The 14,110-nt window shown below is 38.4% G+C and overlaps 1 protein-coding gene across 8 annotated transcripts in view; it reads left to right on the forward strand.

The window, feature by feature from the left end:
* The first annotated feature begins 3,611 nt into the window (after nucleotides 1-3,611).
* The window catches only part of si:dkey-172j4.3 (diacylglycerol kinase eta), an 80,996-nt gene continuing 70,497 nt past the window's right edge, over nucleotides 3,612-14,110 (forward strand). For 5 of the 8 annotated variants that reach the window (XM_046850851.1, XM_046850849.1, XM_046850848.1 and 2 more), the window contains exons 1-2: nucleotides 3,612-3,742; nucleotides 4,616-4,847. In XM_046850851.1, the coding sequence (XP_046706807.1) occupies nucleotides 4,695-4,847 (153 nt within the window). In that variant the 5' untranslated portion in view covers nucleotides 3,612-3,742; nucleotides 4,616-4,694. The other 3 variants (XM_046850842.1, XM_046850841.1, XM_046850845.1) reach the window with 3 other exon arrangements.

Here is a 14,110-nt window from a genome sequence, read left to right on the forward strand (position 1 = left end):
GGTTTGGGTTGGTACATTAAATGTTGGTACTATGACTGGTAAAGGGAGAGAGATAGCTGATATGATGGAGAGGAGAAAGGTAGATATGCTGTGTTTTGAGGAGACCAAGTGGAAAGGGAGTAAGACCAGGAACATTGGAGGTGGATTTAAACTGTTATTTCATGGTGTGGCTGAAAAGAGAAATGGTGTAGGGGTGATTCTGAAGGAAGAGTACAGTAAGAGTGTAGTGGAGGTGAAGAGAGTTTCTGATAGGGTGATGAATGTTAAGCTGGAAGTTGAAGGGCTGATGATAAATGTCAGTGCGTATGCTCCACAAGTGGGTTGTGAGATAGAGGAGAAGGGAAAATTCTGGCGTGAGTTAGATGGTGATTGGTGCAGACTTTGTAGGTGAAGGGAATAGTGGGTCATATATATATATATATATATATATATATATATATATATATATATATATATATATATATTTCTTTTCTACTACTACCACTACTAATACTACCACTACTACTAATAATAATAATAATAATAAAATGTGAAGTGAAATATGATCCTCAGATGTGGTTGTCTGCTGTTATAGCCCACTTCAGGGTTGAAAGTTTTGTGCATGCTAAGATGCTTTTCTGCTTACCACTGAAATCAAGAGTGATTTAGTTTCTTTATCCTTTCTCTCAGCTCAAAACTATTTGACATTCTTCTAATCTTAACAAATTGTTTCTCCAGCCCAGAAATGTCGTTCCTTTAATGTTTTCTGTATTGTGTGTAAACTGTAGAGCATGAATAGCACTTGACCTGTATCTGCATGATCTACACATGCTCGCTAATTAGACGACTGCCTGACTGTGCATGTGTATGGGTATTCCTATTAAAATGGATAGTGAGTGTATATAGTGTATGTATTTGTAGGTATTGGTATTTGTAGTTATAGGTAAGACATGATTTGCTTTCGATGACTCTACTCTTATGGGTTTTTTCCTGTTATTTCACTTCAGGTTTTTTTTCTGACATCATAGTGTAAAGTATTTAGAGTGACATTAACTGGGTTCTGCTTTCTAAAAAAATGAAATAAGGATAAACAAATGGTCTGTAATATTACTGAAAGAAAAAAAAAGTCCATAAAGAGTCCTCTTTTGAGTCACTTTTTAATGTGAACTCCAAAAGCACTGAGGTAATTTCTAGATATTTGCCTTTTGAGTCTACTTGAACACATGAGAGTATGGTTTTCATAAAAAAAAAAATAATAAAATAAAATATATATTTTATATATATATATATATATATATATATATATATATATATATATATATATATATATATATATATATATATATATGTGTGTGTGTGTGTGTGTGTGTGTGTGTGATAACACACAGTGAGTAAGGCAAATTATATTGCACTCAGTGCTGTGGGGGTTTATCAGAGTATAAGTGATACCACTCTGCCACTGATATAGCCTCAGGCTTTTGTATTGTACTGTATATAGTGTGACACAGTCACATGGACAGCCTAACTATATATGAGATTACTGAGGATCGTATCGCAAAAAAAAAAAACCCAAAGCATGAAAATGGCTTTTGACTGCAGGAGACAAATAGTTTAGCATTTAAATCTCCATCAATGAACAGTCAACCAAATAGATTATATTAGACCACAGTTAATACTAATTATCAATTTTTTTTTTGACAGTTGCTTTTTTTCAGCCTGTGGTACACATTAATTTAAACATATACACAGTTAAAAAAATTAATAATCGCAAATAAATATGTATATATATATATATATATATATATATATATATATATATATATATATATATATATATATACAGTACAGACCAAAAGTTTGGACACACCTTCAAAGAGTTTTCATTATTTTCATGACTATGAAAATTGTAGAGTCACACTGAAGGCATCAAGGGCTATTTGACCAAGAAGGAGAGTGATGGGGTGCTGCGCCAGATGACCTGGCCTCCACAGTCACCGGACCTGAACCCAATCGAGATGGTTTAGGGGTGAGCTGGACCGCAGAGTGAAGGCAAAAGGGCCAACAAGTGCCAAGCATCTCGGGAACACCTTCAAGACTGTTGGAAGACCATTTCAGGTGACTACCTCTTAAAGCTCATCAAGAGAATGCCAAGAGTGTGCAAAGCAGTAATCAAAGCAAAAGGTGGCTACTTTGAAGAACCTAGAATATAAAATTTTTCAGTTGTTTCACTCTTTTTGTTATGTATATAATTCCATATATAATTCCACATGTGTTAATTCATAGTTTTGATGCCTTCAGTGTGAATCTACAATTTTCATAGTCATGAAAATAAAGAAAACTCTTTGAAGGTGTGTCCAAACTTTTGGTCTGTACTGTATGTCATATATATATATATATATATATATATATATATATATATATATATATATATATATATATTGATCGATCTATCTATCTATCTATCTATCTATCTATCTATCTATCTATCTATCTATCTATCTAACTAACTAACTAACTATTTGCTGTCACCTACATCCCTTTGAGTTCTGGCTCCTCTCAAGGTTTCTTCTTACCGCCATCTCGGAGTGTTTTTCCTTGTAAACATTGCCTCTGCATGGTGCCCTGTGATGAACTGCATGGCATCTTATCAAGAAAATATTTAATAAAAAGTGTTGCAAGACCAGGCGCCAGCTCTCTCTCAACGCTGACCAGGATAAAGTGCAGCCTGAATATAAATAACTAAATATATACACTGTGTGCCCGGCTTACTAGCTGATTTGCTTGGATACTACAGTTTTACAGCATGTAATTGCTGCTCCTGGGTAACATTGTTGATTTGGAGGCTACTGTTGTACCATGCAATGTGATACACTGTACATGTTCTACTACTATTATCAGCTTTAGCTTTATTGCTTATTTAATATCAGACCTGAGGTCATTAAGGCATGTGTGATTCCTGAGATGCACCTGAGATGTTCATAACCCGCTCCTTTCTGTTTATGTCCTGTGATAGAACTTGTAATATAGTAGGCGTGATACTGGGCTCAGCTCGACTTAAAGCATGCTGTAGCATGCTCTTCTTTTTTACCCACTAGACAATCCCTTGTTGTGGTACAAAGATTGAAATAAGGGGAAACTCCTCTTCCAGTACTTTTCTGTGTAACAGTTATTCTTTTGCGGTTTTTCCCATCAAGAAATATTTTTACTGGAAAAAAAATACCACTTTACCTGTCAAATGGGTGGTGTATCTTGATTTATCAGCTGTCAGAGTGGTGTGGGTTATAAAACCATTTAAGGGGGATTCTGGTGTTTGATGATGGCACAGTGTCAGTCAGCTTGGTGAACAAGAATGTACATGTAGAGTATTTTCTGACAGCCTGGTGAAGCAGATGGTGTGGATTATAGTGGTGCTAGTTGATGGCATCGACTGCCTTTTATAATTAAGGTAATTTAATGTAGTGAATGAAGACGTGCATTGAGATAAAAAAAAATAACCATGAGATTTTAACTTTGCATTAATAATAATAATAATAATAATAATAATAATAATAATAATAATTGATATGCACGCTCTCTCTCTCTCTCTCTTTCTTTCTCTCTCTCTCTCTCTCTCTGCACCCCTCCCATTAGTTTCAAATCCGATCTGAGGCTATGGGTGCGCGCCCGCGCGCCTGCCTGAGCGTCGGGAAATCTTCACGCTGTCCGACAGTGCGGCCGCGCGGAGCCTCATCAGACACACACACAGAGACACGGGGCGCGTGGGGTATGTATTGTTGCTATATATATATATATATATATATATATATATATATATATATGTGTGTGTGTGTGTGTGTGTGTGTGTGTGAGAGAGAGAAGCTAAACACGAAAGGTACACGCAGAAACCGCCACGGCATATCCGAACCGTACTGCATAGTGACCCGCTCATTCACCGCGTCTTTACATCGAGTATGTACGTATGCGTGCGTGCGCGCGCGTGTGTGTGCGTCTGTTCGTCCGCGCGGATTCGTGTAAATCCGTTTCGTGGGTGCGCGTCGCTCACGTTTGCGCCGGAAAACGTCCGTAGCGGCTGCTGAGTCAGAGAGAGAGATGCTTTAAAAAAACACACTGTGGAGTGTGTGAACGAACCGCGTTCAATGCTTCGAGTTTAGGCGCTGCGTGCGCGTTCGCGTCACCGAGCCACGCGCTTATAGAGCACCAGACACAACACCGTTAAACAGGTAGTTACACCGGAATAATCCGTAGTAATCACGCGCTCACCAAACACGCGATATTTCTGCACGCAGAAGAAGGCAGTAAGATGTTTTTTTCCCCTCCTCTGATCAGATCACTGTTCATGGCTGTCGCGTCGCGTTCATGAAATAGTGTTACACAGCGCGCGCCCGCGAACGCCTGTTGCTCTTAACAGACCCGCTGGTGTCTCATATGTACCTCTGCAACTATAAAAAATAAAACACAGTAATAGACGCGAAAATACGAAGGAATTGACACGTGAGTTGGCAGCAGCGCGCGCCGCTCCCCGGTGACTGCACTGTTTAGCGCACTTTTTAGTACAGGTGGGTAGAACCGGGTGTTTTTCAGATCCAGATATACCATGACTTTTTCCCCATTTCTCTATGTGTGTGTACGTGTGCAGAGCAAGAGGTGGGGTGAAGCGGTGCAGGAGCTGTACGGAGTGAAGATCCGCGTCCTCGCGGGGGTCCGTGTGCGCGTCCATGGCGGCGAAGCTCAACCCCAACACGCTGTACGTGCGCGAGCCGGAGCGCGCCGACGCGGCGGACGAGTCGTCAGACAGTGACGGGGAGCCGGAGGAAAGCTCGCACAAACTCATCCGCAAAGTGTCCACCTCGGGCCAGATCCGCGCCAAGGTAAGCCACTAGGCTCCTATAGTACACCTTACAGCACACACACACACACACACACACACACACACACACACACACACACTGGCACCCATAATTCAGTGCTGCAGGATCATTTGCAGTTACATGAAATTTGCATTTACAATTCTTTGAATGGAAACTTTAGTGCACTTTAATGCAGCAGTCCTTAACCTTTTTTTTTTGCACCACAGACCTTCAGCAGCTTCAATGAAGGTCAATCAAATGGCAATAAAATAAACTTCAGTTTTTATTCCTTCTGTGCAGTACCAGATGATCAATAGTCTGATTGGGGATCCCTGGTTTAAAGCAACTTTAGTTTTTTTGTTGATGTTGAGCTGTAAAATCTCATCGCCGCCACGAAATATGACCAAAGCAAACACAAACACCAGCTAGCTAAACACAAATGTGTGAAAGAAGATGTGCATGAGTTTCGCATAGTTTTTTTTTGTCTGTTACACTCTGATAAACGCTTAATAGAGCGCCAATGAGAGACACGCATGAGAAAGGAAAATCTTACTTATCACTCTGACTAGTCGTGGTTTATTTTGCTTTCTTTTTGTTTTGAACTTTAGGGGTTTTTTAAATTTTTTTTTTATGTGAAATGCATTCAGCACAAATGAGCTCCTCTGTGCTTCTATATAACATGCCTGAGTCTAGTTTTAAGCTCAAAATGACCTTGTTTGAGCAGCAGATCAGCTCATTAACACCAGTGGCAGCATTAGTGGCTGTAAAATAGTATCCTAGCACATTCTTTTCAAAGCCTTCAGGATGAAAATCACGATTTAACTGCTAGCTTGATAGCAGTTTTGTTTTTTTCTTACACCTTCGAGGGCTGAGAGGTGATTCAGGGGTCATTTCAATATATAAGTGATTCATTTCTGGAAAATAATAAGTGGAAGTACAGTGAGTTTGGAGAACGCATCATTACTCACAACATGCAAACGAGGGCGAAGCATAAACCCGGGCCACATCTGTAATTAGTTGTGCTGTTCTAGTAGTAGACAGGATTTCTGAACGTAATTTAACAGCGCCCATTCGGCGCTCTCGGGAAGTTCATTTTCATCTTCCGGTTAGATGCGCACATTTCTCAATAAACACCATACACTCAAACACACAAACAGCACACAGGTTGCCTTCAGCAAGCACATTTAAACAACACTTACAGTGTGTACTTTGTGTCCAAACTGATTGTAGCATGACTCTGGTATGACAAGCATTTCGGATAAAATGTCACCCATTTCTTTTTTTTTTGACAAAAAGATAGTGTTTATGATGACTTGCACATTTATAGAATACAAAAATAAAGCGTGTGGTCGCTTGTGTAACATTCGCCTTGGGTAATGTATGTATATTTCCTTGCAACCCTTGAGTTGATTCTTCCTTGAATGGAACCCGATCTGCAGATAGACCAGAACTAGCCATGTAGTTATGGTGGCAACATGATACATATTGATCCAGAAGATGCACACATCAATACCTGGCCTGCTGAAAGCAGCTTGTGTGTGTGTGTGTGTGTGTGTGTGTGTGTGTGTGTGTGTGTGTGTGTGCGCGTGCATGTGCTGTGTCATTATCTCTGCAGGTCAGCGTTTGTCTAAGAGTCATTAGATGAGCAATTAAGCTGCACATGATATCAGATATGAAGACGGGGTGTACAAACTGTGTTAATTAGCCTCACAGTAATGAGGGAGCAGCGCTCAGGCTGGAGACGGCTCTTTCAGGCGCTTCTTTCGGTGAAGAGGCAGCACACTAGGTGTGCGAGTGTTTGATTTCCATTATATCTTCACTTTTATTGCTGGTTAGCAATTGTCACGTGACCAAGCACAGTTTCCATTAAAAATTGTTAATGTGAAAGCTGTAATGCGGACCAGAAAGTGCACCAGGTTACCAAACCTTTGGTTTACCTGTAGTAGGTGGTCTGGGTTCTGTTGCATGTTCGGCTGCGTTGCGAACGTGAACACGTCCTGTACTTGCCGCTGCAGTTGTTCAGGAAGTAACGTAACAGGGGTATGTGTTTTAGCTGATGGCGACATCATTAATTTCCGCAAACACACATGTACCTTGCAGTCAGATGTCTCTTTAAAGGACACCATTTGCAAGCAGCAGAAAGCCGTCTTTTCCTGGACATCTGCTGAATTGTGCTTGGTGAGGCACATAAACCCGAGTGTCAGTCACTCTGATTAGAATAAAAGCACCAAAATAATGATTGCAGATGCACAGGGAACAATTGCACTCAAATTCAGGCCACAGCAAGCACGTGAAAACCACCATATTATGGTTGACATGTTGGTCTTTATCAATCGCTCAACAATTCTACATAACCCACAATACCAAGTAAACACTAATAGTAGTATAACCTTTGTTCATTCCAGCCAAACAAAGCAATGCAGCAGAGCTTTAGTCCTTCAGTACGTCCAGCTCTCTCACCTCCTCATCTGTACACACAGCTCAAACAGATCAGGTTCCAAAGTTTCAGGCTAGTATCACCATTAACTCCATGGTTACCCGTAACTGCGTCCTATAGCCCTACTGCATTCAGGAAATGTAAAAGTATATCGGATGTTTTCAAAAGGACATTATTTTAAGTGTCACAGCAAAATGGTGAGTGAGAAAAGCACTTTTCTTCTCGTTTGTTCTTAGAAGCTAATAATGAAATCTGACACTTCTATCACTCGCATCAGCATGTTCGAATATTGTTCTCTTATGAAATTCCCTCCGTCATCGTGTTTTATATAAACGCAAACATTTCACTGTAATCAGGACAAAACACCAACACCCATGTAAATCATCAATATTTCAATATAACGTATTTAAGACACAATTCTGGATCATCAATACATTTTTAAACTTTCCCCCAAACGAAGCCTGACTTTTATAGTATGTGTTGTTTATTGTGTTAAACATTTATTGTGGGTTTTACATTCAAGGACCAAATCCTTAGAGATAAATCCATTTAATTTAGTTATATTGCATGGGCATTTAGTCATCTAGCATAAACACATTTGAAGGTTTAGACACTTAAAGGCGAAGCGATAGAAAGATTAAAGATAGGAGAGAATCAAAACTGAAGCTTAAACCTTCCTGTTGTGACATAAATACAAACTAATTTGGTAATATCAAGATTTTCAGTATGGTAAAGCACACCACACATTTCTGGACTCAATACCTGTCAGAATTTCACAGCCTGAGGAAAACAGCAGTTTTGTAACAGCCCTGTGATGAGGGTCAAAGGTGAAAGGTCCTCTGACAAGGAAAAGAATGGCAGAAAGGTTCAAAGGAGAACTAAAGATAGACACACTGTCTACAATACACGGGACAACTCACTTCATAATCTACACTTCGTGATCATTGTGCAGTTGTGTGTGTAGTGTAATTACTGCTTAAACGCAGTACTGAAAGAAAAATGTGTCTGATGTGCTAATTATATCCCTTCTAGGTGTTAAATGAGCTCAGACTATGAACTTTTATTCAAAAAGGACATTCTAATTATGATATCGATAAAATCTTGTGTAATAATCAATTGCTCAAGCCTAACACTTTCACTGTAAAACTATTATTAGATACAAGATTATAATCCTTCAATCAAATATCATGTAGCAATGCAAAAGTAGCAAAAAAATATAAACGTAGCAATGCACTAGGCAGCAAGACGAAAACAATAGTTTTAGTTTTTTTGTTTTTTACTCAAAAGTCCTGATGACGAAACGAGTCTTGGGAAAAAAAGCCCTTAAGACAATGTGTACTTCATTGTGCTAGTGAGATGGTTGTGTAATGGGGTTAACGGTCAGTTTCAATTCTGCTTCACGTCAGATAAAGAGCATCAGCTGCAGGGATTGAATGTACATTTAAAAACAGACATTAGCTGAAATCAGTATCATAATAATGCCATGAAGTATTGATATGTTAAAGATTATTGCTGTGTGATGAGGCAGTTAACTAGTACTCAGGTCAGATTCGTGTGTAACTGTACAGTCGGGTTTCTTTCTGGTACGTTGTTGTGATGACTCACGTGGTGCACTGCGCCATGCGCTCGCATTCAAACGTGTGTACGATTCGTTTCATTTACATAAAATAACACAGCGGCTTGTGAACGAGCCAAGGTTTATAGCCGTGTCGTAAACATTCGCGTTTCACTTTTGCAGACGCTTGCAGAATTGCTCGAATTAGTACATTTGCAGATTGTCTGTTTTTGATCTCACATCTAATCTGTGAAAGTTTGGATAAGAAAAGGAATGCAGGCTTGTATGTGCTGATAATTTTTTTTTTTTTTTTGCTTTGCCCTTGCAACGTCCTCATATAAAGGTTCACCGCACATTTATCAAAACATTTATTTGCTCAAACTGAAATTCTGAAAATAAAGATTAAATATGAATATAAATGCGACATAAAGACTAAGAAACTAAACAAGAAAGTAAACAATGATACAGATACCAATAAGACTCTTAAAGACAAATGATTAAAGTCTGAGGTGCAAATTTAATACTGTTGCTCGTTTATAAAAAGACTCATGTTATGTGACATGACCATTAAGGTGAGGTGGCTGATGGGAAATTAATTTCAGTGCCAATTTTGGCATGACACTAACAATGAAACCTCAACAGTTTAGATGAATGTGCTATATCATATACAGAAACATGATATAATTTCTATAAAAACCTCTTACACACAGACATGTATGGTTACATCAACAGGTAGATATGGTGAAGCGTGTGTAAGGAAATGTGTATTTTCTAAGTCTCCAGTGGCAGTGCTTTGTATCATTCAGAGGTAAAACTGAAAGGATTCGGGTGCGGGAAAGAGATCAGAAGGCATCGTTATAGCACCGATGATGTAAGCGATAATAGGAGCTTTGTCACAGATGTTGCATAACAGGAAACGTAACTATAAAACAATAAAATAAGATGACATCCTTTGGGCTACATTGTCAAATCGCGAGAGAAATAAAACATTTAGACACTGACATTGGTTTCTTATAACAGAACACTAGCTGTGATAAAGTGACTGCAAGTATATATACTGAAGTAGTAGTTTCATCAGCTAGAACATGACAAAGGTTAGTTTGGGGTTAAACAAAAAAAATAGGTTTTTTTTGTTTGTTTGTTTTTTAACAGCAAATCGGAAGTGAAAGTGGGTTAAAGGTGAAGAGAGAACTCTATAAATGAAGAACAATGTCTGTGTCTGTTACGTTCTGGTATTACAAAAAAATATACAGTGTTTTGTTTGACAGCATATACGCACCAAATTACTTTACTGTCTGTGTGTAAGATACTGGATGTTGAGCAGGTACAAAAATCTGATCAAACGTATTCTGAAACCTGACTTTTAAAGCCATATGTGGTTTCTTATATTCTACGGCCATATTCTTATCCAAACTGTTACCACAAAGCTGAAGGCACACAATTGCAAAGGATGACTTTAAATGCTGTAGTATAAAATTTTCCCTTCACTTTTACCATGAACTCTGACCTCATCCCTATTGAACACCTTTTAGGATAAATTGGAACACTGACTGCATCCCAGGCCTCCTCCCCCTACATCAGTACCTACATCAGTACCTGACTGTACTAAAGCCCTTGTGGGTGAATGAGCACAAATCTCCACAAATTTAGTAGAGCATCTTCCCAGAAGAGTGCTGGTTATTATATTACTAAATATGGAGTGGGATGTTCAGAAAGCATCAGGCACCCACTAACTTTTGTCCATATAGTGTAATTGGAACTTTATTTCACTAGACTGACTTCTGGTTCTTTGTTGAAAACTCAGGTGCAGGTGTGATGATTAGCAGGATATTAATCAGTATCAGCGTAGTAACAGGGCTGAATTTATTCACTCAGGCCATTGCACTACAGATGGCAATTATGTGAACTCTTTGGTACTGACAAGCACACTTCCATCACGTTCATTAACACATCAGAGCGCTTAGTGGCAGTTACACAGTTGGAGACTTCGCCGGTCGGAGAGGAGCCGAAGGGAGAAATTTGTTATACAGTGTGTATGAGTGTGTGTGTGTGTAAAGCTAGGTTCTCCCGAGATAATCTAACAGTCTGTGTGCGAGCCGAAAACATCGCTGGCTCATGCTGCTGTGTAGAGCTTGACCTTTCTAAATTTGCATGGATATAATGTATTACGGTGGGTGTGTGTATTCCATTTTGTCAGCGTGTGTATGAGTGCGAGAGTTGGTGTAACAGATTAGTATGTGGAAAAAAAAATACATTTCCACCTCCTGTTCGTTAGTGATTTTTCCCTTCATTTGCATCCTCATTAAGAGTGTGCTAAACGTTATCAAGCGTGACATGTCAGTGGAGCGTGATTTAATTAGTGAATTCATTATTTCATTCACTTGATTCAGAGTTTTCCACACACACATACACACAGGTCTCTTAAAGCAGTGCATGTCAGTTTATGTTGGATTATGACAGGACAGGTTGGTGTGACATGTCTCAATGGAAGCTGATGGAACGTGTGTGTTTGCATTAGTGGAAGTGACTAAGGAAAGGAATTTTGTGTGTGTGTGTGTTTGTGTGTGTGTGTGTGTTGTGAGAGAGACCTCTCTAAAAGATCGTCTCTCTTTTTCCTCCTGTCTATTTTTCTTTATCTGTCAATCTCTTAATCTTTGTCTATGTCCATGTCGCATTCTCTCTCTCTCTCTCTCTCTCTCTCTCTCTCTCTCCCTGCTGTGAATGTGAGAAAGAGGGCAGAGAAAGACAGCTCTTCAGGCTTGTACAGTCCACATTTAGACATTCCTCAGAGGGTTAAAAACAAGTCAGCGAAGCCTAATTAGCCGCCGTCCAGCTAAGAGCAGCACAAATAAAGGAAGTGACCCTGCTACGAGTTGTGACAGGAAGCCAGAAGACCAGCGTGAACATCCCTGCAATCAACACGACAGAAACGAGGGGCGTGCAGAATGAGAGCAGAATGTTGGCAAACATGACCATGACTCTGCTAAAGCTGGAGCCATCGACAAAAACACCACTGAGAGAAAGAGATTCACTTTCAGAGATGTTAAAAACACAATGACCTTGTCAATTATTATCTGTACTGTTTACATGCCTTTATATTAATCTGTTTTACACACCTAATATTTTACATTTAAAATATACATTGCCATTTCGTTCGACTGCATTTTGGACGTATTGTTTTTTTTTAATTTTTTATTTCACTGCAGAAAGATTTAAAGTGTTTTTATCCTATAGAAGGCAGGTCTGGCTGAGAAGGATCCTTGTTAATCTTTAAAATGTCTATACAAACATTTCTTTTAAACTGTGATCTAGCATGGAGGTTGTTATAGCTCTTTTTAGAATTGACGCATGACCATTTCGTTCAGCTTCTAATCAAATCAAATGAAATTTCAAATTTCTAATGGTTATGTGTTATTTAGTCATTATACTACACATCCCTCTTTGTTTAAGTTGTAAATATGCACACATCTAGCATGTTTAACAGCAACAGCATTCAGTAGGCATTCAGAACATCCTGAGGTATACTGTATACTTTATTCAACTATTCATCTATTTTTTAACAAGCTACCAAACTAACAGAAACAGTTTCCCACAACAGTACTAACTGGTCTGTTGACCATTAGACAACATTTTACCCAAAAAATAAAAAATATCTCTGGCAGACATTGTGGCAAGACACAGCGCTAATGTCATAACTTCTAGCATACACCACATTTGTTTCTTCACTATGACTAGCTGCAGTAGTTTTCCTGTCAAGCCCATTTGATTTGCTGGTCATGTCTATCTAACCATGATTAGTGTGCAACACAACCATTTAGCTGCCTAAGATGCATGACATACAATGTTGTGATAGATTTGCTAGTTAATATGACTGAGTATGAGCATTGTATTGTTTTTATGTTTGGATATTGAGCAATATATTGCTCATAATTAAGTAAATTATAGCAATATAATATAAATAATAAATTGAGCAATATAATATAAATAATTATATTGCTCAACATGCTGCATAATTAAGTATTTTTACATTTTAAAGGATTCAAACCAAGTAGATTTTTCAATTTTTCAAAGAATCAGAAAAAGGTACTGGATTGAAAAAGGCATTCTGTTAGAATAGTGTGCTAGAATATTAGCTTCATGTATGGGAAGCTAAAGCATCACACATATACACACTCCAATATCTTTGCTGCATGATGGAAGCTTTTCCTCACTACATCTTGAACATTTTGTTCTTAGGAGGTGGGTGTATTGTGGGGGAGGGCCAACGGATTGTTCCATTTTTGTTTCTTTATGTAATAAAAGCCCAAATGTTTTGATATACATAAATTATATTATAGCATCAAAATATTGGGGAACAGTTCGTCCATAACTGATTATTGTGAGGACCTACATAATGTCTAATAATTGCTGTATAGATTAGGAAAAGCTCTGTCGTTATGAAGGATCAATTATTGTACTTTCATACTGTTAAAGGTTTTGATCTGTTGGGTTTATTTTCCTGTATCCAAGTTATCAAATTTAGAACTGTATATATCTCTACACCTCTCATATGTAACTATGAGCCAAAGATTTTTGCCTAATTTTAAAAGAAAAAACAAACAAACAAACAAACAGTTATTGCAACTCATTGGTCAGCCACATTTGTTGAGACAACTCCATTTAAAAATGATTTTACCCTCAGGACATGTGAATGTTGCTTCAAAATGAAGCTCACTTAGATATTAAACTACTGATTGGAACAGTTCTTTTTTTTTTTTTTTTTTTAACAAATAAAATTTTATATAAATAATGTGTACACATGTATGGGAAATTGAGCAAATCGCTTAACTAGACATAACCAGGACACACATTTTTGCAAAAAAGGAAACATGGTAAAACAGATTTAAAAAAAAAGTAGATAGAAGGGTGATGCAATGGACAAACGTGTAAAAACAGCTTCCCGTAAAAGACGTGTTAGTGCTCGACTTGTTTGACATACCGGCCCTTTCGCCAGGATCAGGTTTATTTTTTACAGTTTAGCATGTTTACATAAGATACACTCGACATAAGATATATTGCGACAGAGAGCTAGCAATGGCTTTGTTTTACATAATCTAGTGAGAATCCAGTGGGAGAGCACATAGAGGTGGAATTTATAAAGCAGCAGTAAAGAGCATAGTGTTGTAGAGCTTTTCAGGTCAGCTAGTGGTGTCCAGTTGAATTCAGATAAAGTCAAAGTTCAAGAGTGCTTTGTTAGGTGTAACTGGTGATACCTGCTCAGCAGGAGAGCTGCAGGTCAGCTCGGGTCAGAAA

The sequence above is a fragment of the Silurus meridionalis genome, chromosome 6 (genome assembly GCF_014805685.1).
Source record: "Silurus meridionalis isolate SWU-2019-XX chromosome 6, ASM1480568v1, whole genome shotgun sequence".
Classification (NCBI taxonomy): Eukaryota; Metazoa; Chordata; class Actinopteri; order Siluriformes; family Siluridae; genus Silurus; species Silurus meridionalis.